We start from the raw sequence: 24,205 nt of genomic DNA, 5'->3' as shown, positions 1-24,205 counted from the left end.
AGTGTTCAAGTCTATGCAAAAGAATGTTGTGGTCAATTGTGTCAAACGCAGCACTAAGATCCAATAAAACTAATAGAGAAATACACCCACGATCAGATGATAAGAGTAGATCATTTGCAACTCTAAGGAGAGCAGTCTCAGTAATATGATACGGTCTAAATCCTGACTGGAAATCCTCACATATACCATTTTTCTCTAAGAAGGAATATAATTGTGAGGATACCACCTTTTCTAGTATCTTGGAAAGAAAAGGGAGATTCGAGATTGGTCTATAATTAACTAGTTCTTTGGGGTCAAGTTGTGGTTTTTTGATGAGAGGCTTAATAACAGCCAGTTTGAAGGTTTTCGGGACATATCCTAATGACAATGAGGAAATTAATAATAGTCAGAAGAGGATCTATGACTTCAGGAGGCACCTCTTTTAGGAGCTTAGATGGTATAGGGTCTAACATACATGTTGTTGGTTTAGATGATTTAACAGGTTTATACAATTCTTCCTCTCCTATAGTAGAGAATGGGTGGAACTGTTCCTCAGGGGGTCTGATGCGATACTGTAGCTGACAGCTGAATGGTTGCAATTTTATCTCTAATAGTATCGATTTTTAGAAGTAAAGTAGTTCATAAAGTCATTACTGCTGTGGTGTTGGGAAATGTCAACACTTGTTGAGGCTTTTTTTATGTTAATTTAGCCACTGTATTGAATAAATACCTGGGGTTATGTTTGTTTTCTTCTAAAAGAGAAGAAAAGTAATCGGATCTAGCAGTTTTTAATTCTTTTCTGTAGGATAGGTTACTTTCCCGCCAAGCAATACGAAATACCTCTAGTTCTGTTTTCCTCCAGCCGCGCTCCATTTTTCGGGCTGCTCTCTTTAGGTAGAAGTGATGGTTCATCCATACTTGTAACAAAAAGTAGAATTTACAATTTTGGCTATATGAAGTTTGCACAAAACTAAATAATGATCTGAGATATCATCACTTGGCTGCATCATTTCAACACTATCAATATCAATTCCATGTGACAGTATTAAATCTAGAGTATGATTTCGACAATGAGTAGGTCCTGAAACGTGTTTTCTAACCCCAATAGAGTTCAGAATGTCTATGCTTCTCCCTGACATTGTTACAGAAACCACACCTTCTTTCTTTGCGTGAACATTTGGGCGGCATTACGCAGATATTTCCGCACAGTGATGTAGACATGTGGGGGCGTGTTTGAATGAGCTGTTTTAGGGGGGCGTGGCAGAGTCTTAACTTTGATAAAGAATATCTCTTTGGATTTGAGACTTTAGTCTTTGCAACTTTACAGATCTTCTTTATGCACCAAGAGCTTGTGACACTCCAAAGAGAAAGGACATTTTTTATCGCATCATATGACCCTTTTAATATAGTGGGGCATGTTGTCACACTATATGGGGTAAGTTGTCACAATGGGAGCCTGCTTTTTAAATATTTTCTGAAGAAAAATAAATCTATTTTACACAGCATCTGTATTTAATCTGTAGAAATTATGAATTATGTTTAACCTTTATCTTTATAATGGGGCGGCAGTGGCTCAGTGGTTCATGTAGGTTGTCTACAAACCGGAAGGTTGGTGGTTCAATCCCCTGCTCCACCTGACTAAGTGTCGAGGTGTCCTTGAGCAAGACACCTAACCCAAGCTGCTCCTGACGAGCTGGATGGCACCTTGAATGGCTGACACCGCAGTCGGTGTGTGAATGTGAGGCAAATTGTAAAGCGCTTTGGATGGCCATGTGGTCTGTTGAAAGCGCTATATAAATGCAGTCCATTTACCATAATATACTTCCACTATTGTGGATAGGAGTTTATAGTATTAACTCTGTGAATTAATGAATATAATAGGACATTTTGCTTTATAGTGACTGAGTTATATAGCCCTTCCACCTATGACAACTAATCCCTTACATGTAAGAAACATTTTAGGTTAACTTGAGTTGCTGTCTTTTGTCATAGACCTTACAGCCAAGATGCTCCATGGTGCTATGATGGCTTGGTCATATTTCCAAATTTGCCACTTATTAGTGCAGATAATGAGCACTAATATGATGTGACATCTCTGTCAGGTCACTAGAGCCCTGAGGGTCTCATTATCAATATCTCTTTTATTAGTCCTCACAGCGCTGCTGTTGATCTGGAATCAGGGCTTAGTGACCTACACAAATCTGCAGAGGTTAAATCCAGAATTGGGTGTTAATATATGACCATTGTTATAGATTTATGAGGCCATGAGTGTTCGCTACAGTCATAGCTACAGTTTGCTACAGTGGTTATGGCACAGGATAAATCAAGACACTTATTTTTGGCAGAAGTGGACAACAGTGAGACTCTACAGGCACAATAGAGGTACTATTATTGGGAGGAAGGGATCCGTTTTGGTGCCAGTCACTGGGAGAGCTTGAGAGATGGCAGACAGGGCTCGCAATGCATGCTGGGAGTGCCAAGTGGTGCCAGTCTGTCAGTAGACCTCTGATCAAACCCCTCCAGAGAAGAGCAGCTGGTCCGGCCAAAGCGACTGCAGTGTGTCACTGAGTCCTAATTATTATCAGCTATGCAAATGAGCTTCATTTAGGGGGAAAATTAATTCAGTGCTATATCTGTCTGTCTGTCTGTCTGGATTCATTTGTATTTCCCAACAGCCACTGGATGATTTTATTTTATTATGACATATGAAATTATGATTACGAGTAAGCATTTAAAGTATGATTTTTGTTTCCATATTCGTAAATGATTAAAATGTCCTCGTTATTTATTTAATATCTTTTTATATTTCCCCTACCTCCACTGATGAATTACTTTTTTTATTTGAATTTATTTTGTACTTTTGTTTGCATTTGATTAATTTTGTATTCATAATATGCAAGGACACTGTGTGTGTTTTTATTTTATGTTATTTTATTTTAAATCCATTTCATTGATTTGTTTTACTCTGTTTTCTCTTTTACTTCTTTTATTTTTATTTAAATTACGTTTTTATATTTATTATTTATACTTGCACACCCACTGATTATTTTATTATATATATATATATATATTATATTATTAATTCGTTTATTTCTCTTCTCTTGTACTGTATGAGTAAACCATCCTTAAATTGCCAATCATGCGGTCAAGCATACTTTCCTTATGTTTAGTCATGATGTTTCGATAAATATGAGTAAATAAAGTCATAGTCAGTTTTTAAACAAAAATCTTATCTTAACATCTTATCATGTTCTCTTGAAGTCTTCTCCCTGAGCTTCATCTCGTGATCTTCCTTGACCATGAGCGGTGGTGTGAACCTGAAGACGATGTCTCAGAGCGGCTCTGGTATTCCTCTGCCGCGGAGCATGACCAGCCTCTCCAAGCAGGACACCAAGAGCTTGAGCGGCACTTTACTAGGTCCTGCTGCCCAAAACCAGCTGGCTGTGCGAACCTCCTCGCTTTCTTCCTCCACCTCATCCATATCTTCTCTATCAGTCTCAAAGGAGTTACTCAAAGGGGCCGGATCAAGAACTCAGTCTTCACAGAGAGCTCAGGGGACATCTGGTGGCACATACAGACCGTTGTTTGTTCCCCGTTCGGCCCACAGCAGCCCACAGGTGCCGAGACGAGAGATGATCCCATTCAAAAACAACCTCCGGAGGGGCTCGTTGCCCCAGGATGGATTCAGAGACGTGGAGAGACACTCCAACAAGAACTGGAGATCTGGCCATCATCATTTCAGGAGTCTAGACAATGAGGTTGTTGAATCTTCTCGAGAGCAGCAGACGGGTCAAGCCCTTTGCAAGCCAACCAATGGGAACGTCATTTGGGAAACATCAACTGGTGTTCAAAGGGACTTTCAGAAGCAGCGGATGAAAATGCTTGCTCATAGTGACAATTACAGAGGAACAATTGCATTTAAATCCCAGGTGAACTTCTCAAATGCATGTCCTGGAGGAAGGGAGTCTCCACGCATGGCGGCAGTGGCACCTTTTAGATTCAGGTGAGATTTCAGATTTGTAAAACAAATTGGTTGTATTGGACATATGTTGACAATATAAAAATGTGCATGCTCAATTTCTCAGTTTTTTACATTTAAATGACTTTTGCTTTCATCTGATGTATGCTTTATAGGCTTATATTTATAATTATAAACAAGTATTAGCTTACTGTATTGGCCAGAATTATAATATTAGTGCATCAAAGTCCAATTTATAGTCCAATTAATATGTATTTACATAAAAAAAAAACCTGTTAAATGTAAACTTTAGTCATTTTTATACTATGTTGTGATGCCTTAATTTACTTCTTGCATTTAAAATTATTATTTTTTTTTTATTATTTTTTTTTTTAGACAAATAGTATTGAAAATAGTATAGAATCTTTTATAGTCTTATTTTTATAGGCTCATATTCATAATTATAAATAATCATTATCTTACTTGCATAGGCCAGATTTTTATTAGTGCATCAAAGTAAATAAATACTTTTTTTTTAAATGTTAACATTTCAATATTATAAAAAAAAAGAAATGTAAAATAATTTGACCAATAATATTGCCTTATACAATATATGTGTAATTCTGTGTACATATAATATATTCTAATATTAATTGAGGTATAATTTTATAGCTCTATACTGTAACGGTGGCTGCCCCAAATCAAATTTGACTTAATAAAATTTAAATTGTTCGGGCGCCAGACAAGTAAAACTTGTCAAGTAAAAAAAAAAAATATATATGTAATGAAGTTCAATTTCCCCGAAGATAACTCAAACCACCGTTACACAAAAAACGAAAATAAATTCCTTCAAATACCCACAATAATGTAGAATAGGGCTTAAATGACACACAGTCAGAAATTGAAGGGTTTGGTCAAAAATATGTATATTTTAAGAAAACATTTTTGCAAAGAAATAAAATAAAATAAACTACACAAAGTTAAATTTTCACAGAGTTTTTTTTTCTTTACCTCACATGACAAATAACAAAATATTTAAGGCAAACAGTTCTTTTTTTCAAACTCAGTTTGTGTTCAATTTTCAGCCAAAATAAAGAAATGAAAGAGGAAAAAAAAAAACACACACAAAAAAAAAAACACTTCAAACGAGTGTTTGTGTATGGGTGTGTGCGTGTACAATGAGCGTGTATGTGTGTGTGTGTGGTGGTGGCTGCGTGAAGCAGTCTGTGTAGCGGCCGCAAATCCTGGGCCGGAGAAAGAGTTTGGAGACTTGGCGAGAGTTTGGCGTGAGTTTAGAAACTCTTGGCGTGAGGTTAAAAGATGATGGACATCACCACTAGTACCTGAGGCAGGCGAACGAACCAGGCTGGATTATGTTGCACCAGGCAGGCGAACGAACCATGCAGACGCAGTAGAGCAATTTCTCCGTCACTTTGGCGATCGCACCCAGTCAGCGCATGCACAGAGATTCCAGCAAAGAATAGTACGACCTTCAGCTTCAGGTAGCGTGTGTCCCACTCCAATAATAACCTACAGGTGTGTTTTGTTTTTTTACTCGCGCCCCAACTTCCGTTTCTAGCGCTCTTTTATTCTAAATTTCCTCATTGGTTTCCGCCCATCAGAAAAAATGAAAAGCTGATATGGATTTCTTCCATATCGCTACACTCTCCCTCCCTGGAGAAGACAACCTATGGTTGTGGAAATGTGAATCATAATTAAAATCCAATGAATTCCTCTTCATCAGAAGATTCATTGAATATCTGGCAGAGCCTTTTCTTCTCCTGGCATTCCAGCTCTTCAGCCGTGGGAAAGCATGGTTTCAGGTTGCACACATGCACTATGCGAACATCTTCGCCAGTGGACTCTAGCGCTATTCGATAGTTCAATGGACCCACCTGTTTTATGACACGGTAAGGGCCTTTCCATTTTTGAGCCAATTTTGCAGTGAAGTGATGTTGTGCACTAGACTGGGGAAAGGTTCTCATCCACACACGATCATTTTCCTTGTATGTGACATCTCGTCTTCTTTTATTATAATTCCGAAGCTGTCTCTTTTGTGCTTTTTTACAGCATTCCATGGCCTTGGTCTGAAGCTCAGTTAGGTGGTGGACTGTATCGTAAGATGTGCAGTCTGGAGTTAGATTCTTGCCATGTAACACCTTGTCCATGGGACTTTGCAGTTTCCTCCCCAAATGAAGCTCTGCAGGGGTCATCCCAATCGTTTCCTGGACAGCTGAATTAATAGCGAAACGGAGTTCCGGTAAGTATTGGTCCCATTTTCTGTGATTGTTGTCCACATAGGCAGAAATCATGCATTTGAGCGTACGGTTAACCCTCTCGGTCATATTTGTTTGTGGATGGTATGATGTTGTCAATTTAGGTTTGATACTCCACTTTTGACAGAGTTCTCTGAACAGTGATGACACAAATTGTGTACCTCTATCCGACAGAATGAAGTCTGGCACCCCCCAACGGGTTAGAATTTCCTTCCGAAGAAGTAACGCAACAGTCTCAGCTTTAGCATTGCGCATGGGGAAAAATTCCACCCACCGGGAGTAGTAATCTACAAAGACTAAGAGGTACTCATTTTGCTGTGTGCTGCGTGGCATTGGCCCCATAATGTCCACTCCAAGCATCTCATTGGGACGGGTGGTGGTGACTTGCTGTAGTTTGCCCACAGGTTTCTGATTTTCTCCCTTAAGAGTCTGGCATTTGACACATTTTTTGACGTGGTGTTTTATGTCAGTCCACATTCCAGGCCAGAATGCAACATCATGGATACGCTTGTAGGTCTTATAAATACCTACATGACCGCTCCAGGGATTAGAGTGGTAGTGGTGTAGAATGGACGACACAAGGCTGGTAGGAATGTAGACTCTGTAATGAACTTGATTGTTCGGCAGGTGAGTTTTGTGATCGAGTTTATCTTCCACTATCTCATACTGATCTTTAAAAGAGGAATCATTTTCTGCAAGTGCTTTAAGTGTGTTGGTGATGACAGGGTCTTTGTGCTGTTCCTCCCAGATTGTGGCTGGAGATATCGGAAACTCAGCATTCTCCTGTTGGTGTTGGTTGGTGTACAGGTTACAACTGGTGTGAATCCGAGACAGAGCATCAGGTGCCATATTTAGTTTTCCTTTGCGATATTCAATGATAAAATCAAATCTCTGTAGTCGCAAGGCCCACCGGATGAGGCGACTCGTGGTTTTTGTGGAAGACATTACCCATTGTAACGCTGAGTGGTCTGTGATGACAGTGAACAGTTTGTGCTCTAGGTAGTGCTGCCATTTTTCCAGGGCCCAAATTACAGCCAAACACTCTTTTTCAGTGGCTGTGTAATTGGTCTCTGCTCTGTTCAGGGTTCTGCTGGCATAAGCAATAACTTGTTCCAATCCCTGTTCCTTGCGCTGGGTCAGCACAGCACCCAGACCAGTGTTACTGGCATCCGTATAGACAGTAAAAGGCAGTTGAAGGTCAGGATGGCCAAGAATGGGAGGAGAGGTAAGACAGCATTTCAAATGTTCAAAGGCTTGTTGACATTGTTGTGACCAGAGGAATGAACATCCTTTTTTTTTCAGTGCATTGATGGGTTCAGCGATCCTGGAGAAGTTTGGTACAAACCGGTGGTACCACCCGGCTAACCCCAGGAAGCGCTGGACCTCCTTGATGTTGGTGGGCACAGGGTATTCACGTATAGCCTCCACTTTACTTGGGTCTGCAGCTATGCCTTGGACGCTGACAACATGTCCCAGAAAAGTTATTTTCTGAAGACAGAACTTGCTCTTTTTTAAATTAATGGTGAGGCCAGCCATTTGCAGTTTATAAAAAACAGCTTGGAGGTCGGAGAAGTGCTGGGCTACAGATGGTGAGTAAATAATGATGTCGTCAATGTAGACAAAGCAGATGTTTCCACGCAATTCTCCTAGAACGTTCTCCATTAGTCTTTGGAAGGTTGCTGGGGCATTTTTTAACCCAAATGGCATAACATTAAACTGAAACAGTCCTGATGAAGTTGTGAAAGCTGTCTTTGGTTTACTTTCTTGATCCATGTTTACCTGCCAGTAGCCACTGTTAAGGTCAATGGTGGAAAAGATGGCCGCTCCAGATAGTGACTCCAAGATCTCAGTGATGTTGGGTAATGGGTAAGCATCATTCTCTGTAATGGCATTAACTTTTCTGTAGTCCACACAAAACCTAAGGCTTCCGTCTTTTTTAGGGACCAAGACGACAGGTGAGGCCCATCCAGAGTGTGATGGTTCTACGATGCCGGCAGTCAACATCTCTTCCAGTTGCTCTGTAATGACAGCTTGTTTGGCAGGTGTTGTGCGGTACGGTCTTTGTTTTATAGGTACTTGGTGGGTAGTATATATGTGATGCTGTGTAACTTCAGTACGTCCTGGACGAAGGGTACAAACTTGAGGGTTTGACTCGAGGATCTGCCGTAACTGTTGCTTGCCTTCCGGAGGTAAGTGGGCATCCTGTACAGCAGTGTTAATTAGTGTCTTCTCATCCAGGCAGGCTGGTTGAAACATGTTAAGTTGAGGAGGAGGAACAGAAGATAGTAAGGAGAGGCTGTTGGGATTTTTATTTCCCATCTTTCCCCTTGGATGTTGGGAACTGATAACTGGTACACTGGCATTTGTTGGCTGGAAAGGATAATACTCTTTAGGATTGGACTGAAATGAATACTTTTGATCTGCCACATTGATCTGCAGCCCACTGGAGAAGATGAAGTCCAGTCCTAATACGACTGCATAGGCCAGGGCTTTGGCTGATAGAACAACAGCAGGTATGGTGAATACTTTTTGATGTAGGGTGATTGGCATGTTTATCCAACCTAAAGGAATTTCTGCTTCCCCATTTGCTAGGTAGAGCGGACCCTGGGTCCATGGATGGAGTTTTTGTGAAGTGAGCTCCTTCCAGAGATTCTCATGTAGAAGGGTGTAGCTAGCCCCAGTATCAACAATGGCTTTTCCCTTCCAGGTACCAATGCAAAGTGGTATCACTAATTGTTGTGGAACAATTGCAGCAGGTGGTGGTTTCTTACCAGTTGTTGATGAATTGTGGGGAAAGGTGGCAGACACAGAGCGATTGCCAGATGGACCAGTACCTTTAGAAGATGGAAATGTTGTCCGCTTGTTATTGGAGGAAGGGTGTTGGCTGGTGGACTGAGGTGACTGGGACTGAGAAGAGACAAAGTGAGGACAGCTGCCAGGTGAGTGATGGCCTTTACATCGCCAGCATTGCACTAAAGGCTTCTCTGCCGGGCGGTTGGGAATAGGTCTTTGAGGCATGGATAGGGGTTGCTTAGAACTCACACGTTTTTCATATTGCAGTTGTTGTTCGTAGTCTTTTTCCAGCTGTTGGCCCAATTTCACAAGCTCATCGACTGTGTTCACCCGACTGCGAATCTGGCTTGCAAGGTAAGGATTCATATTTTTCAAAATCATTTTCACCAACTCACTGTCGGTCAAGGTGGGCTTCCACCTTTTGCAGAGAGCTCTGTATGTAAATGCAAAGTCCCTAATGCTCTCTCTTTCTCCCTGTGTTCTTGTCCTTACCCTTTCAGCCAGCTCGTCTTCATAATCCTCTGAGAGGAAAGCAGAGAGGAAAGCAGCTTCAAACTCTTCCCACGTGGTTATTGAGGATTGTGCAACTTCCCACCAGTCCCGGGCAGTACCATAAAGGACAGTGCGGAAAGTGGCCAGGATGTCAGCATTAGTAAGAGGATGTAACGCCAAGAAATCCTGACATCGAGTTAGATAGAGCAAGGGGTCCAAGTCATCTGACTGTCTCCCAAAAGTAGGAAATGTAATCTTAAGATGATCACTCTTTACAACAGGAGTAGGAAACATTGGAGGTGTCACTGGTGATGTAGGTGAAACTGCAGTGGTCAGAGGCAAGGGTGAGTAATCTCTTGTCTGCAGGTCAATCATTTGTTTCTCTTGCTTTTCGAGTCTTTTCTCAAGTTCAGTTTGTAAGCTTTTTACAGTTGCACACAGGGTGTTGGTGGTTTGGGTGCACTGGGTGAGTTCTGTTGACAACTGGTCATAATTTTTTTGATGGGTTACCAGGTAGGTTTTGATGTCCTGCTGAAGCTCCACTTGAAGTTGGTCAATCATGAACCGTACTTCAGACACATACGTAGTCTTAGCTTTGTGAAGTTCATCAGACATCATGACTTTAAGTGACTTAGTGAGTTGATCAGTCTCTTCCTTCACATGCTTCTTACTTTCAGAAATGTGGGTGAGCATTTCTTGTTGGTTTTGCTTGAGTTTATCAGCAAGGTTAGAAATCAGGCTGTCGTGATGTGCAGTCATGGTTTTAAGTTCTTTGGCAAGTTCACCAATGTTTTTTTCATGGGTTTGCATATGCTGTGTCAACGTGTCCCAGTTTCCTTTAACTTGAGTGAGTTGATGCATTCCTTTTCCAGGAGTTGACAGGATGCCAGGCAAGCCCTGCTGTGCCACTGAAGATAAAGATGAAGGCCCAGGTGATGTACATATCTGCATGGAGTCGCCATTCGGTTCCTGCTCCCAGGTGAAGGGTTGAACAGGAGTACTGCCAGCTAGTGGTGAGGTTGCAAACCGCACATGGGTTCCTGGGAAGTCAGTGGTGCTGGCTTGAGTAGGAGTGAAGTGGAAAGGAGCACGAAGAGGTCCAGTTGAAGAAAGTAGAGGACGGGGTGCTGGAGGCCAGACTGGGGTAGCAACATCTGGTGCTGGTGGTTCCATCTCCACAAAAGTGGATGGAGACAGAGGAGTGGCAGCCATGTTTGATTGTCCGTGTATGTATAGTCAGTCAGTGTAAAAATGTAGTGAAATGCAAGTTGAGTGAAAAAAAAACAATGTATAAATGTTTGAAAAAATAAATTGCAGCAGAATACTCTTAACAGTTCAGTGTGAAATGTCTGTCCAATTGTCCAATTCACCAATTCACACTTCAATTCACTTAACAAATCAATAATTAGATTTCAATAACACAAATGGGTGTTTCCACAACTTTCACATAATTGGGTCAGTTTGGCAGCAAGACAACTAAGGGGTAACACAATTATATATTTAACAACGTGCAAGTTCACAAACAAAAAGTATCTTCCCACAAAACCATTAAGTAAAGGAAAAAACTGTTTCAATTCAGTATGTATATACACCACAATTTCACAAACACAAAAAAATATAGGCAGTGACAGCCAACCTTTAAGTAATCGTTTAGGGAAACTCAAATTCAAAGCTCAAATGACCAGTTTAAGTGGTCATGGTTTACGTGCTTAAATGTTTAAGTTTCAAGTTGTCAAGGTTTAAGTGTTTAAGTTTCAAGTCATCAAGGTTTAAGTGTTTAAGTTTCAAGTCATCAAGGTTTAAGTGTTTAAGTTTCAAGTCATCAAGGTTTAAGTGTTTAGGTTTCAAGTCCCTGTTCGGGCGCCACTTCTGTAACGGTGGCTGCCCCAAATCAAATTTGACTTAATAAAATTTAAATTGTTCGGGCGCCAGACAAGTAAAACTTGTCAAGTAAAAAAAAAAAATATATATGTAATGAAGTTCAATTTCCCCGAAGATAACTCAAACCACCGTTACACAAAAAACGAAAATAAATTCCTTCAAATACCCACAATAATGTAGAATAGGGCTTAAATGACACACAGTCAGAAATTGAAGGGTTTGGTCAAAAATATGTATATTTTAAGAAAACATTTTTGCAAAGAAATAAAATAAAATAAACTACACAAAGTTAAATTTTCACAGAGTTTTTTTTTTCTTTACCTCACATGACAAATAACAAAATATTTAAGGCAAACAGTTCTTTTTTTCAAACTCAGTTTGTGTTCAATTTTCAGCCAAAATAAAGAAATGAAAGAGGAAAAAAAAAACACACACAAAAAAAAAACACTTCAAACGAGTGTTTGTGTATGGGTGTGTGCGTGTACAATGAGCGTGTGTGTGTGTGTGTGGTGGTGGCTGCGTGAAGCAGTCTGTGTAGCGGCCGCAAATCCTGGGCCGGAGAAAGAGTTTGGAGACTTGGCGAGAGTTTGGCGTGAGTTTAGAAACTCTTGGCGTGAGGTTAAAAGATGATGGACATCACCACTAGTACCTGAGGCAGGCGAACGAACCAGGCTGGATTATGTTGCACCAGGCAGGCGAACGAACCATGCAGACGCAGTAGAGCAATTTCTCCGTCACTTTGGCGATCGCACCCAGTCAGCGCATGCACAGAGATTCCAGCAAAGAATAGTACGACCTTCAGCTTCAGGTAGCGTGTGTCCCACTCCAATAATAACCTACAGGTGTGTTTTGTTTTTTTACTCGCGCCCCAACTTCCGTTTCTAGCGCTCTTTTATTCTAAATTTCCTCATTGGTTTCCGCCCATCAGAAAAAATGAAAAGCTGATATGGATTTCTTCCATATCGCTACAATACTGTATGATCAACTATTGTCTCATCTTAAGAATTTAAGAATTAATTCTAAACACACATGATTTCTTTCTTGTTAACGGTTTGTCTGTTGTCTGTCTGTGCCTCAGTATGCAGGTTGGAGAGAACACTGAAGCTTCTCTTGAGGATCTGAGTGATTGTTCCTCAGACTCTATGGAAATGTGTTGTGAGGATTTAGGTGAGTTTCTTCTAAAAAATACTCCCAATATTCATGACTGCAGGGAATGGCCTTTCAGCTTTCTGGAATGGCCTTTGCCTTTCTCATACAGGACTGTAGACAGTAGTGGGAATAGGTCTGAGAGACTGTGGTTAGTATCTGATATCTTTTGTGTGAGTGATGCTATGATTCAGATCGATCAAACTATAAGCAGATGCTTGTGTGGTCAGTTACGATTGGTATCCATGTTAGGAGATTCATGTCATTGCTGATGTGTGTTTCTGCCATCTGAAGCTCTTTTCAGATTCTTGATGGACTCACTCAGACCACATGTAGAGCTCAAATATTAGTAAAACACTGTCAGCCCATGTTGCCAGACATGCAAATGAACCGAGACCAATCCACTGATTTGGCAATGGATTCAGTACTTTGAGTAGTGTAATGGTGTTTTTGTAGAAGACTTTTTTCAAGAAATGTCTTTAAGATGTTACATGCCTTGATAATGTGTGGAAAGGTTTGTATTTTTAAAATTAGCTGTTGTGACAGTTGTGTATCCATCAATGCTTTGCATACTTAACAATGGTTTTTTGTTGCTTTTAGGCATATGTATTATTTTCCATGAAACTGCAACGTGTGCATGTCATAGAAAATGTCTAATATAATATCTGCTATTTTAATAATATAATTGGAAAAAGATCAGAGCTCCTTTGGGAATCTCATATTTCACCCACAAAATAAGGATATATATATATTTTGTTATTTTTATTTAGTTTTAGTTTTTGCATCAAGAAAATGACATTTTTTCAAATCTTTTTTTTCCATTACTGTAACCTATAAACTATTTATACTTAATATATTATATAAACTATATACACTTAATATGTTCATTTAATTTTTTTTTATATGTGCACCAGAGACAAATACTTTTATGACTTTTGAGCATAAGGTTTAAATTGTGTCAGTCAGTAATTCTTCATAGGGGTGTGATTTTAATGTAGGAATGATGGCATGTGAACAAACAAACAAACAAATAGACAAGCACAGCCATATGTTGCCACATCCACACACAAACACTGAATGAAACACGGGCTTTCCCATCTGAGTAATATATCAGTGTGGTGTAATGGCAGCAGCTGACCGGCTACAGATGCCAGCAACCCATGGGATGTTCTCATGTCTGCAAACATCTGCGCTGCTGGCCAACCACAGCCTCCGGATGGGATCCAGATGTTTGGAGAACCTTTGGCTTTCTCTAGAGAGAAGGCGGGTGGTAGTCAAATCAGGACGTGTGTTTCATTCCTCATGTAGAGAAAACGCTAAAGTGTCAAAATCCAGTGCTGTTATGTGCAAGTGTCAGATCATACAGTAATATATTATGGGTTATAATGTAAGTATATGTCCCATAGGGAATAAAATAACAGGTCTTTTTTAATACCTTTTCCTTCAGACAGCTGCAAAGTTGATTGATTGAAAGTCTAATTGATTAGTATTGAGTTTAATTAAGAGTTTTGAGATATCTGTAATATATCAAATGCTTTGTTTAGACAATATATTAAATCGATAATTTCAATAAAAAAAATCTATTATTTTATGTATATATATATATATATATATATATATATATATATATATATATATATAGATAGATAGATAGATAGATAGATATTTTTACATTTTTTATATATTTTATATATTTTAAATATTTAAATTAATCCTTTTCAGATCTCTATATTATTATTATTGATATTTTTTATATCTCTTTCTTTATCTAGATATTGGTAATATCTCAGTTTATTCTATTAGATATAATAGAGGTTAAATAGATACTTTTCTGGTCTCTCATGTTTTTTCCTTTTTCCTATCCTTTTTTTTCTTTTTGTTTCTTTTTAACCTAATAGAAAACAAATAAACACTTTTCAGGTCTTTTTAATTGCTCTTTTTTTTACACATTAACATATATTTTTTTATATATATTTCTGGATGATTTGTAATCATTCTCACACATAATAGAGATTAAACGAATGCGAAACTAATTTTAAAATATAAATATCTTAATTTTTTTTATAATAAATTGAGAGCAAATGGAGACTTTTAATCTGCTTCATTAAAACAATCAACAATGTCTCAAACTGTGCCTCAATATGGCAAGAATCCAAAGTCAGCAAATTAAACGTCAGAAATCTCAGTACAAATTCAAACATTTGTTCTAGATTTAGTTGACCTGCATTCTATTGATCAAACTAAAATGAAGGACTATTTAATCTTTTTGCGATAACAATTCAGCCCACGGGAAGTATGTTCTTCTTTTAATGATGTCAATGGAAAAATCCCCCACAGAATGGCACGGTCACTTGTGACGACTTCAAACAAAAGACCTCATTCTTCTCAGCCCTCTTTCCCTCATCAGTAACAGAATTACCCCACAGGCCCCGGGACTAGCATGTGTTTGGCCAAGTGTTCGGACCCCCTGCAGGAGCGCGCTGAGATTTTGATTAAGTCATTGTACCAAACCGGTCAGTTGCATCAGGCTGGTTATGGTTGATTTGTTTAAGTCACTGCCAGGCTCCTGTCAGGCTAACAAGGCTCATTTGTGAAGCGGTAAAGACAAACAGAAAGTGGATTTGTGGCGTGCTGTTACCTTATTTACGGTGAAGATGTGCTCTAAGGAGAGACACAGCCGGCTTAATGCATGTTTTGATGTAGGAAGCAGCGTTGCTATGGTGACGCCTTTCCAGCGAAGCATTGCAGTGAACTCCTTAGAGAGATGTGTATGGAATATCATGAGTGATGATGCTAGGGACCATCTAAAAACAACACAGCGGTTTTATGAAGTTTAAATGGATAGGTTGAGGAGATTGAAGGAGGTGTGACGGAAAACATCTGGACTCGATTGATTTATTATAGAAAATTTATTGCAAAACAATCCTATTCTTAATTTATTGTTTGTTTTACCCATATCTAGATACATTTGGAACAAGTTTAATTTACTTGAGAAGCTTAAAACAAATATCATACTTGTGATGTTACTTGTGATTACAGTATATTGCATCATTGTATTAGAGTACTAAAATTTACATTATAAATAGAAGGATATGGATGATAAATTTGAAGACATGTTAGACGTACACATTTTTCTTGTTCTATTTTGCTATGTCTTTGCCATTTTTGTTTTAGATTATATGCAGAACTATAAAGCTAATGTATACATTATTATATTATTCCACTAAAGGCAGTTTATTTAGATAGATGTCAAGTCAAGTCAAGTTTATTTATATAGCCCTTTAAAACAACATAAATGCTGACCAGAGTGCTGCACAACATTCCAAACAAAACATTTATTGTACAATACAATTTAAAGACTAATAATAAAATATGAAAAGAAAGCAAAACAAAAATAATAGAATTAAGACCGGAAACATCATGCAATTTAAAACAATAATTAAGACTAAAAAATAATAATATTAATTTAATAATTAATATCAAGTTATGCATATGCCTGAGAAAAAAAAAAAAGTTTTAAGAGAAGATTTAAATGTAAAAAGTGTAGGGGAAAGTCTAATGGACAAAGGTAGGGAATTCCAGAGCTTAGGACCAAGAACTGAGAAAGCTCTGTCGCCTTTGGATTTAAGTCGAGATTTTGGAACATTTAATATCATCTGAGTGGAGGATCTGAGTGTTCTCATTGGACAATACGAGTGGAGAAGGTCTGAAATATATGAGGGAGCAAGACCATGAAGTGATTTAAAAACAAATACTAAAACCTTAAAATCAACTCTGAATCGAACAGGTAGCCAATGAAGTGACCCTGTTAAAAAACGAGCCGCAGCATTCTGTACCAGTTGTAATCGCGAGAGAGAGGACTGATTTATTCCAGCATATAGAGCGTTACAGTAGTCCAGCCTGGTTGAATTAAACGCATGAATAACAGTCTCCAAATCACTAAAGCTTAGAATATTTTTCAGCTTGCGAAGTCCCCTAAGCTGCAGAAAACTGGCTCTAACTACAGAGTTGATTTGTTTATCAAATTTTAATTCAGGATCAAGTGTAACTCCCAGATTTTTTACTTTATCACGAATGCTATCTTGAAGGGGGCCTAGGGTAGAACTTATATTTTTTAAAAGATGTGAAGGGCCAAACAACATAAAATCAGTCTTCTTCTGATTTAATTGAAGGAAATTATTGTCCATCCAAGCCTTAATGTCCTCTAAACAAGCTAGAAGAGAGGAAACTGAATCAGTACCTGATTTTAATGGAAAATAGAGCTGAGTGCCATCGGCATAAATGTGATATGAAACTTTATGGGCCTCAAAAATGAAACGAAGAGGGAGTAAGTATAAGGAAAATAAGGTTGGACCCAGAATTGAGCCCTGGGGCACCCCACAAGTGACAGGAACTGAGCTTGGTGAAAATTCTCCAATTTCCACCAAAAAATTCCTGTTTGCGAGATATGATGCAAACCAATCTAGTGCACCATCACGAATGCCAACTTCAATGTCCAATCTCTTTAACAAGATACGATGATCCACAGTATCAAAAGCCGCACTTAAGTCCAATAATAGAAGAATAGTACAGTTACCAGAGTCTGTGGATAGTAAGAGGTCATTCACTACCCTCAAAAGTGCAGATTCAGTGCTGTGTTTAGCTCTGAAGCCAGACTGAAAAGGATCCAGAATATTGTTAGAGATTAAATAGGGGGAAATTTTATTTAGTACACACTTTTCCAGAACTTTGTGCAAAAATGGAAGTTTCGAAATGGGCCTATAGTTATGTTAGTTAGATGGATAAATATAACACTATTTATTTATTTAGATGAATTTATTTAGTGAATATAACTGTGATTTCAATAAGTATTCAGCATTGGATCCTGGAAGGGGGAGGGGCGAAACAATGGGGATGGAGAAATAGTGTGTGTGAAAATACTCACTACAATGTACTGGATTCAGTTTACATTCTAGTGTTGCAGTTTGTCATCTCTCCCTATCAGCTTATACTTTCTGCTGAGGCAGAGAGAGACGCACCGGAAAATACAACCGATTGAAGAGAGAGAGAGAGAGAGAGAGAGAGAGAGAGAAAGGGGGGAGGGACTGTTGTTGCGTGCAGCACTGCTGTCATTTGGCTGCTGCACGGCTTAGTGGCAGGACTGTCTGGTGAAGAGAGGAGAGAAAACGAGTGAGTGAGAGAAAGAGGAGAGAGAAAAGGAGAACCAGGGCAGCAGCTGCTGCAGCCTGACAAGAAGGAACAGGGAAAATAAATGGCACATGAATTAGCATTTTCTTCCCTGCAAGAGAGCAAGAGTTGCACATTCGTCGTCTCCTCCATGCTTTTGCTCTTCTCTCATCCAGCCCTAATGGCTCTCCGGTAGAGGAAGACGCTTGGGGGTTGAATAAAAGTCAGGCAGAGCAAGGAGACGTCTAGGGAAGATCCAAGCATGGCTGCCAAGAGGGGCAAGTCCAGCGTGCCACAGAGCGTGCCACGGAGCGAGCTGAAGGTGTACCGCGTGGGCAGCACAGAGGGACGCATCCCAGTGCCATCCAGCCTTCGGAAACAGAGGTCCCTGACCAACCTGGCTGTGCTGACGGATGCTGAGAAGAAGATGCAACTCTATGAGCCCAAATGGTGCGACGATATGAGCAAAGCTGCCTCAGGACACCTGAAGATGGGAAATCCCAAACCAGCGGCCGGCGGAGGGGCAGGTGGTTCACAACTTTCTCGCAACTTGTCCAAATCAGACCACTCCCTCTTCCAGGGCAAGCCAAAGACGTTCACCCCGCTTGCAGCACCTGGTGCTTTGGGAAAAGGCCAAAGTCGGATCCCTCGAGGCCCTTACGTGGAAGTAAAACCCTTGAGCAAGATGTCCGATGAATGCAAGTCCGACGACGATATCCTGTCCAGCAAAGCCAAAGCGAGTGGGAAAAAGCCAGTAGCTGGCAGCTCCGGAGACCCGGAGGCTAAAGGTCAAGGTGAGGAAGCTGGCGATAAACCCTTCCTCAAGGTGGACCCGGAGCTTGTGGTCACTGTTCTTGGTGACCTGGAGCAGTTGCTCTTCAGTCAGATACTCGGTGAGTACGGTTTTTCCGCTTTCACGCCCACTTACTAGCAGCTGCCATTGGTGTCAAGGCTGCTGAATAGCATGAATTGACTGGAAAATCTCCAACGAGTGCATGCTGTCGTGATTCTAAAGGTGGTCTTGGACAGCTGGACAATGCAGGGCTTTGTTCTGGATAGCATGTGCATTGTGCATCCGCCGCCTCTCGCACTTGTGGGGTAGAAATTGCACTCATAGATTATTCCCCTTGGCATATATCCAATGATTGAATGACAAAACGCTTGGGGGCGATGCTCGGCACACTGTCTGGTGCCGTCTGGTGCCCGGTGTTGCTGCTCTGCTCTCATATGTAATGAGGTAATGGCTGCTATCAGGGATGCGGGTAGAATGAGAAAAGGAAGAGACCGTGGAATACAAAGAGGGGGCATAATGAATTCAGTTTGTACAGTAGTTTGTCATCACCCACGCTTGACTATGGCTTGATCTGTAGACACTGATAAATGCTGTTGTTGAACACATAAATGAAAGCATGCATGCATGATCACCTCTCACACTGGAGTTCTCTTTGTAGGGATGTGGGATAATTCAACTATGCTTTCTTAGGGATAATTTGCTGTTGCATACTTTAGAATTTGATTATATTTTATTGGACTATCTGGCTACTTGAGGATGGATAATGTATAGGTTTTGTTATGGTTTGTGAATGTCAAATGAGGCAATGTCAATTGCATTAATCAGGAAGTATGTTTGTTGCATTTAAAACAAATATCCCATTTTGTTTGTGCCATCTTCTCAAACAAAGCATGCCCTGAATTTGTGCATTAGTTCTCAAATGAATGACCTCTATTTCAACCGTGTCCAGACCTACTATATTTAAACAACCAATCTGGGCTGAATTCTTGCAATTTTTTGTGTGGAATCCTAGATTCTTCTTCTCTATAATTCAGTGGTTGGATTAAAGGCTAATGAGAGTAAACGAATGACCTGGATTAAACGCCTTATTAAAATGCTCTCTGTAGCTCTTGGTCAAGAATCCATACAGGATTCTGATCGGAATTATAATTTGGAAACAATCCTGAAGGATCCTAATGGGAATAAAAAGTAACAACCAAACATAAAAAATATTTTTTTGAATTTCTCTTGGAATATTTCTATCAGCATTGCATTAGGATGCTTTTGGGAATTGTATTGATACATTTTTTTATTAAATTAGTTTTTAATTTATAATTTGGTTTCAGGTTCAAGTAGATAATCCAATAGTAATCTTGCATGCATTTTTTTAGGATTTTTACCATGCTTATATATATATATATAGAGAGAGAGAGAGAGAGAGAGAGAGAGAGTATAATTATAGCCAACACTAGAGTGGTTGCAGAGCTTTCTCCCCTTAATTTAGGAAACTATGTGCTACAGGGCAACTTTTTCATGCAGGATCTTTTAATCACAAGGTCTCTAAGAATAATCAGTTGAATCTCTTCATCAAAGTACTTTCTTTTTTATAATCATAATTACACATAGAGTTTATGCTCATTTGTTCTGCATAATAAACCGCTACATAATAGACTTTCTTATGAGTCGTATATGGCTCATAACATCTGCACACCACTTTTGGTCATAAGACTGAATTAGCGCTCATTGCTTTCCTCTATGCATTCACAGTTATGACTGTACTGCAAAGCTGGACGAGGGTCTAAACCTGTAGGGGGACGGAAATGTTTAAAATATGTATTAGGGACAATAGTGTGAGTTGAAGGACAGTTAAAAAAAGGACCAGGGCCAAATTTGGCCTCTTTGTGCCAGTCTGGAAATAAACCTGAATATATACAGCAAGTTATGAGGGAGATTTGAGCTTTTATGAGGCTACTGTGATCATGTTGATTTTTCAGTGGTTGATGCCAATATCAACATCAGTATCAATACCTAGATAGCTGATAGCTGATGGCATACCATTATAGATATACTTTTTATTTTTTCCTTTATCATCTTGTTTTCTAGATATATTGATATCCTTAAAGGGATAGTTCACCCAAACTGACAATTTTGTCATAATTTACTCACCATTATGTTGTTCCAAACCTGTATGAGTTTCTTTCTTCTGCTGAACACAAAAGTAGATATTTTGACCAAATAGTTGACTGTAGCTATTGACTTTTAAATGTAAAAGAAAAAGAAAAAAAACTATGGAAGTCAATGGCTACCATCAACTGTTTGGTCAAGAGTACCGTATTTTCCGAACTATAAGGCGCACTTAAAAGCCTTTAATTTTCTCAAAAAATGACAGTGCGCATTTTTATCCAGAGCGCCTTATATATGTATTAAGGCACTCTATCCAAATGTTGACATTCCCTTCAGCACAGCTCCATCTAGTGGATGCATAAAGCAAACCCAGTCAAACGTTTGACTGCAGTATCTTCTATTCTATGCGCTTTATAATCTGGTGCGCCCTGTATATGAAATCTACAAATCTATTCTAAAATAGGCCATTCGTTGAAGGTGCGCCTTATAATCCGGAGCGCCTTATAGTGTGGAAAATACGGTAACTAAATGATGACAAAATTTTAATTTTGGGGTGAACTATCCCTTTATTTAAAAAATAATTTGAGAATCAGCATTGCATAAGATACTAAGTTTGTAATACACTTGCATTACAGAGTTTATCTGTACAGTAATGCAAGTGTATTTCATATTATTACGCTGATTTTGTAACATGTTTTAAACAAAGTTTAAAACAATTGCAAATACAGTTATATTCAAGATTCAATCTATGAAAAGAATAAGTTAATATTTTATGCAGCACTGAATCAAGTAAATCTGTCTTGTTTTAAGGTTTTAAGACGTTTTAACTGAAACAGTCAAAAATACTGTATATTTTTTGCAGTGTATACACAACATTTACTCCCAATTCACTCAAAAATACTTGATATATGATAAAACTGCTGTTACCTGCATTTACTGTTGGAATTTACTTTTTTGATAGGTTATGTGTATGACTTTGTTATACACAGTATTAAAATGTATTAAACTGCACCAGTGCTCACATCTGCAGCAGAGTTGCACCTTGTGATCCACAAAATCTACACATGAAGCTATGGTCCAGTTTGCCCTTGAAGATCAAAGCATATGTGCGAAAAGAGCATAGATTCTCAGTCGACAGCAGAGCTGGAGATTGCATTGGAGCATTGCACACTATGCTTATTTCAGTGTTAATACACATAATGGGAGTAAATTAATCTATTTAAAATGTGTTTTGTGCTTGCTTTTTTCTGTCCGTGAAGCTGGTCTATTTGCAATGGTTACATGCATACCTTGCAATGAAAACTAATGAAATACTCTCATCTTGTCACCTGATTCACTAATTCCACCATGCACGTCTCTCTCGATGTAATTAGCCAGAGCATGTGTTAATTCTCTCATGGGAATGTAGTTGATTGACACGAGTTATCTGCTGGCCAGTAATGCTTGTAAACCACCTCTCTTTTGCTGTCTGTAAAGCAGTCCGGTCATTAATAATGTCAGGCCAGGTATCGTGCCTAACTGCACCATGGGATTGATTGGGCATGCTATTGACATGTTGACCACTCGCTCACGCAGGTTTTCAAGAGATTGTGTGGCAGATTATAACCACTTGTACCGAAAACATTCATTTATTTGGAAAAAAGACTTTCATTCTTTGTTCTCATTGTCAGTGTGGGTGATGTGATATGAGGCTGTCTGCTACTCGTAATCTCATTGTTGGCATTCGGCTCGGTTTATGCTGCCTCCGAGGTTAATGTCGAAGACCGTTAGCTTTCAGCAAAAGTTGAGCTGCTTGCAAAATCTGCTTCATCTTTCAAGGGTTGTGATGTAAACGAAAGGCTGTTGGCTCTTTAAAAAGTCAACTTCATGTTTCAGTGCAACTTTGGAAACTTTGCCATCTTTTACTATCTGAAGAGATATTGGTGTAGAAACCTACAAAATGTTTTTCAAAATACTAATTGTGTGATAATTTTATGTTCTTTTTTTACAATATTGATACATTACATTTCAAAAAGTTGTGGTTGGTAAGAGAGAAGTAGTTTTTGAGAGAAGTCTCTTCTGCTCACATGCTTATTTGATCAAAAATATAGTAAAAACTGTGAAATACTATCATTTAAAATAACTGTTTTCTATTTGAATAATATATTGTAAAATGTAATTTATTCCTGTGATGCGCAGCTGAATTTTCATTATCATTCTTCCAGTCTTCAATGTCAAATGATTCTTCAGAAATCACTCTAATATGATGATTTACTTCTCAAGAAACATTTCTGATTATTATCAATGTTGAAAATAGTTGTGCTGCTTCATAATTTTGTGGAAACTGTCCTACATTTTATTTTATAGGATTCTTTGATGAATAGAAAGTTATTAAGAACAGCATTTATTTAAAATATAATTTTTGTTACAATATAAATGTCTTTAATGCATCCTTTGCTGAAAAAAGTATAAATTTTTATACAACTGTGCAACTGTATTGTCACTTCATTGGGGTCACTTCATCTACAGCGATATCGTTGACTTGATTGCAAATAAATGCACAGACACTATTTAACTGAACAGAGATGACATCACTGAATTCAATGATGAACTGCCTTTAACTATCATTTTGCATTATTGACACTGTTTTCCTAATGAATGTTGTTCAGTTGCTTTGACGCAATGTGTTTTGTTTAAAGCGCTATATAAATAAAGGTGACTTGACTTGACTATTGTATATATATATATATATACATATATATATATATATATATATATATATATATATATATATATATATATATATACATACAACATAACATTTAAATAATTGATATTAAAGTAGGTGTTTTTTTTTTTTTTGCGTACTTACTGTATATTGCATTTTGTATGTGTGCAGATCCTGAGTCTCAAAGGAAACGTACAGTTCAGAATGTCCTGGACCTCAGACAGAACCTGGAGGAAACCATGTCCAGTCTGCGGGGGACTCAGCTCAGCCAGAGGTGAGTGAGAACCAGCACATGTTCATGGCATCAAAAATCACAGCCAGACTAATTCACGAGGATGCAAACTGCTGCTTTTCAGTGAATCCTAAATGTTCTTTGGAAACAATCTTCACGCACATTTGTGTCACAAAGAGCATGAATATAAACAAGGCTTTAAATTCTACACAAACAATTACTTTTTCCACAACCATTCAGCCTCCCACGTCTTTTGGGAGAGTTGCCACTTCAGTCATTCAAACACCTGGCTGCCACATTCACAAATACACAGTGAAACACTTTCCATCAATGAATAACATCACACACACACACACACACACACACACACACACACACACACACACACACACACACAGAGAGAAATCAGCTGGACTCCAGGATCAGATATAAAGCAATACACAACTGGGCTCTTACAGTTTGAATAGTGCTTGTCCATGGAAAACATTCACATTGCTAAGGTGTTTTGCGACATTACCAGGATGTTCGGAGTGTTTTTTAGAATGTTTCTTTGGGGTTGCATATTTTATGGTGTGTTTATTTGAAAACTGTACATATACTGTATAATTTATATATATGTATATATATATAAAGAGAGAGAGAGATTTTCATGATGTATATCATATATATGTACGCATGT

The 24,205-nt window shown here is 38.7% G+C and overlaps 1 protein-coding gene across 5 annotated transcripts in view; it reads left to right on the top strand.

The window, feature by feature from the left end:
* Positions 1-3,244: 3,244 nt before the first annotated feature.
* LOC132151515 (neuron navigator 1-like) overlaps positions 3,245-24,205 on the top strand; it is a 67,335-nt gene continuing 46,374 nt past the window's right edge. For 3 of the 5 annotated variants that reach the window (XM_059559665.1, XM_059559664.1, XM_059559663.1), the window contains exons 1-3: positions 3,245-3,982; positions 12,458-12,546; positions 23,466-23,568. In XM_059559665.1, the coding sequence (XP_059415648.1) occupies positions 3,279-3,982; positions 12,458-12,546; positions 23,466-23,568 (896 nt within the window). In that variant the 5' untranslated portion in view covers positions 3,245-3,278. Of the gene's footprint in view, positions 3,983-12,457; positions 12,547-17,692; positions 18,585-23,465; positions 23,569-24,205 lie in introns of those variants that run through there. The other 2 variants (XM_059559668.1, XM_059559666.1) reach the window with 1 other exon arrangement.

This window comes from Carassius carassius, chromosome 10 (genome assembly GCF_963082965.1).
Source record: "Carassius carassius chromosome 10, fCarCar2.1, whole genome shotgun sequence".
NCBI lineage: Eukaryota > Metazoa > Chordata > Actinopteri > Cypriniformes > Cyprinidae > Carassius > Carassius carassius.
This window is presented reverse-complemented; position numbering and strand designations above follow the sequence as displayed.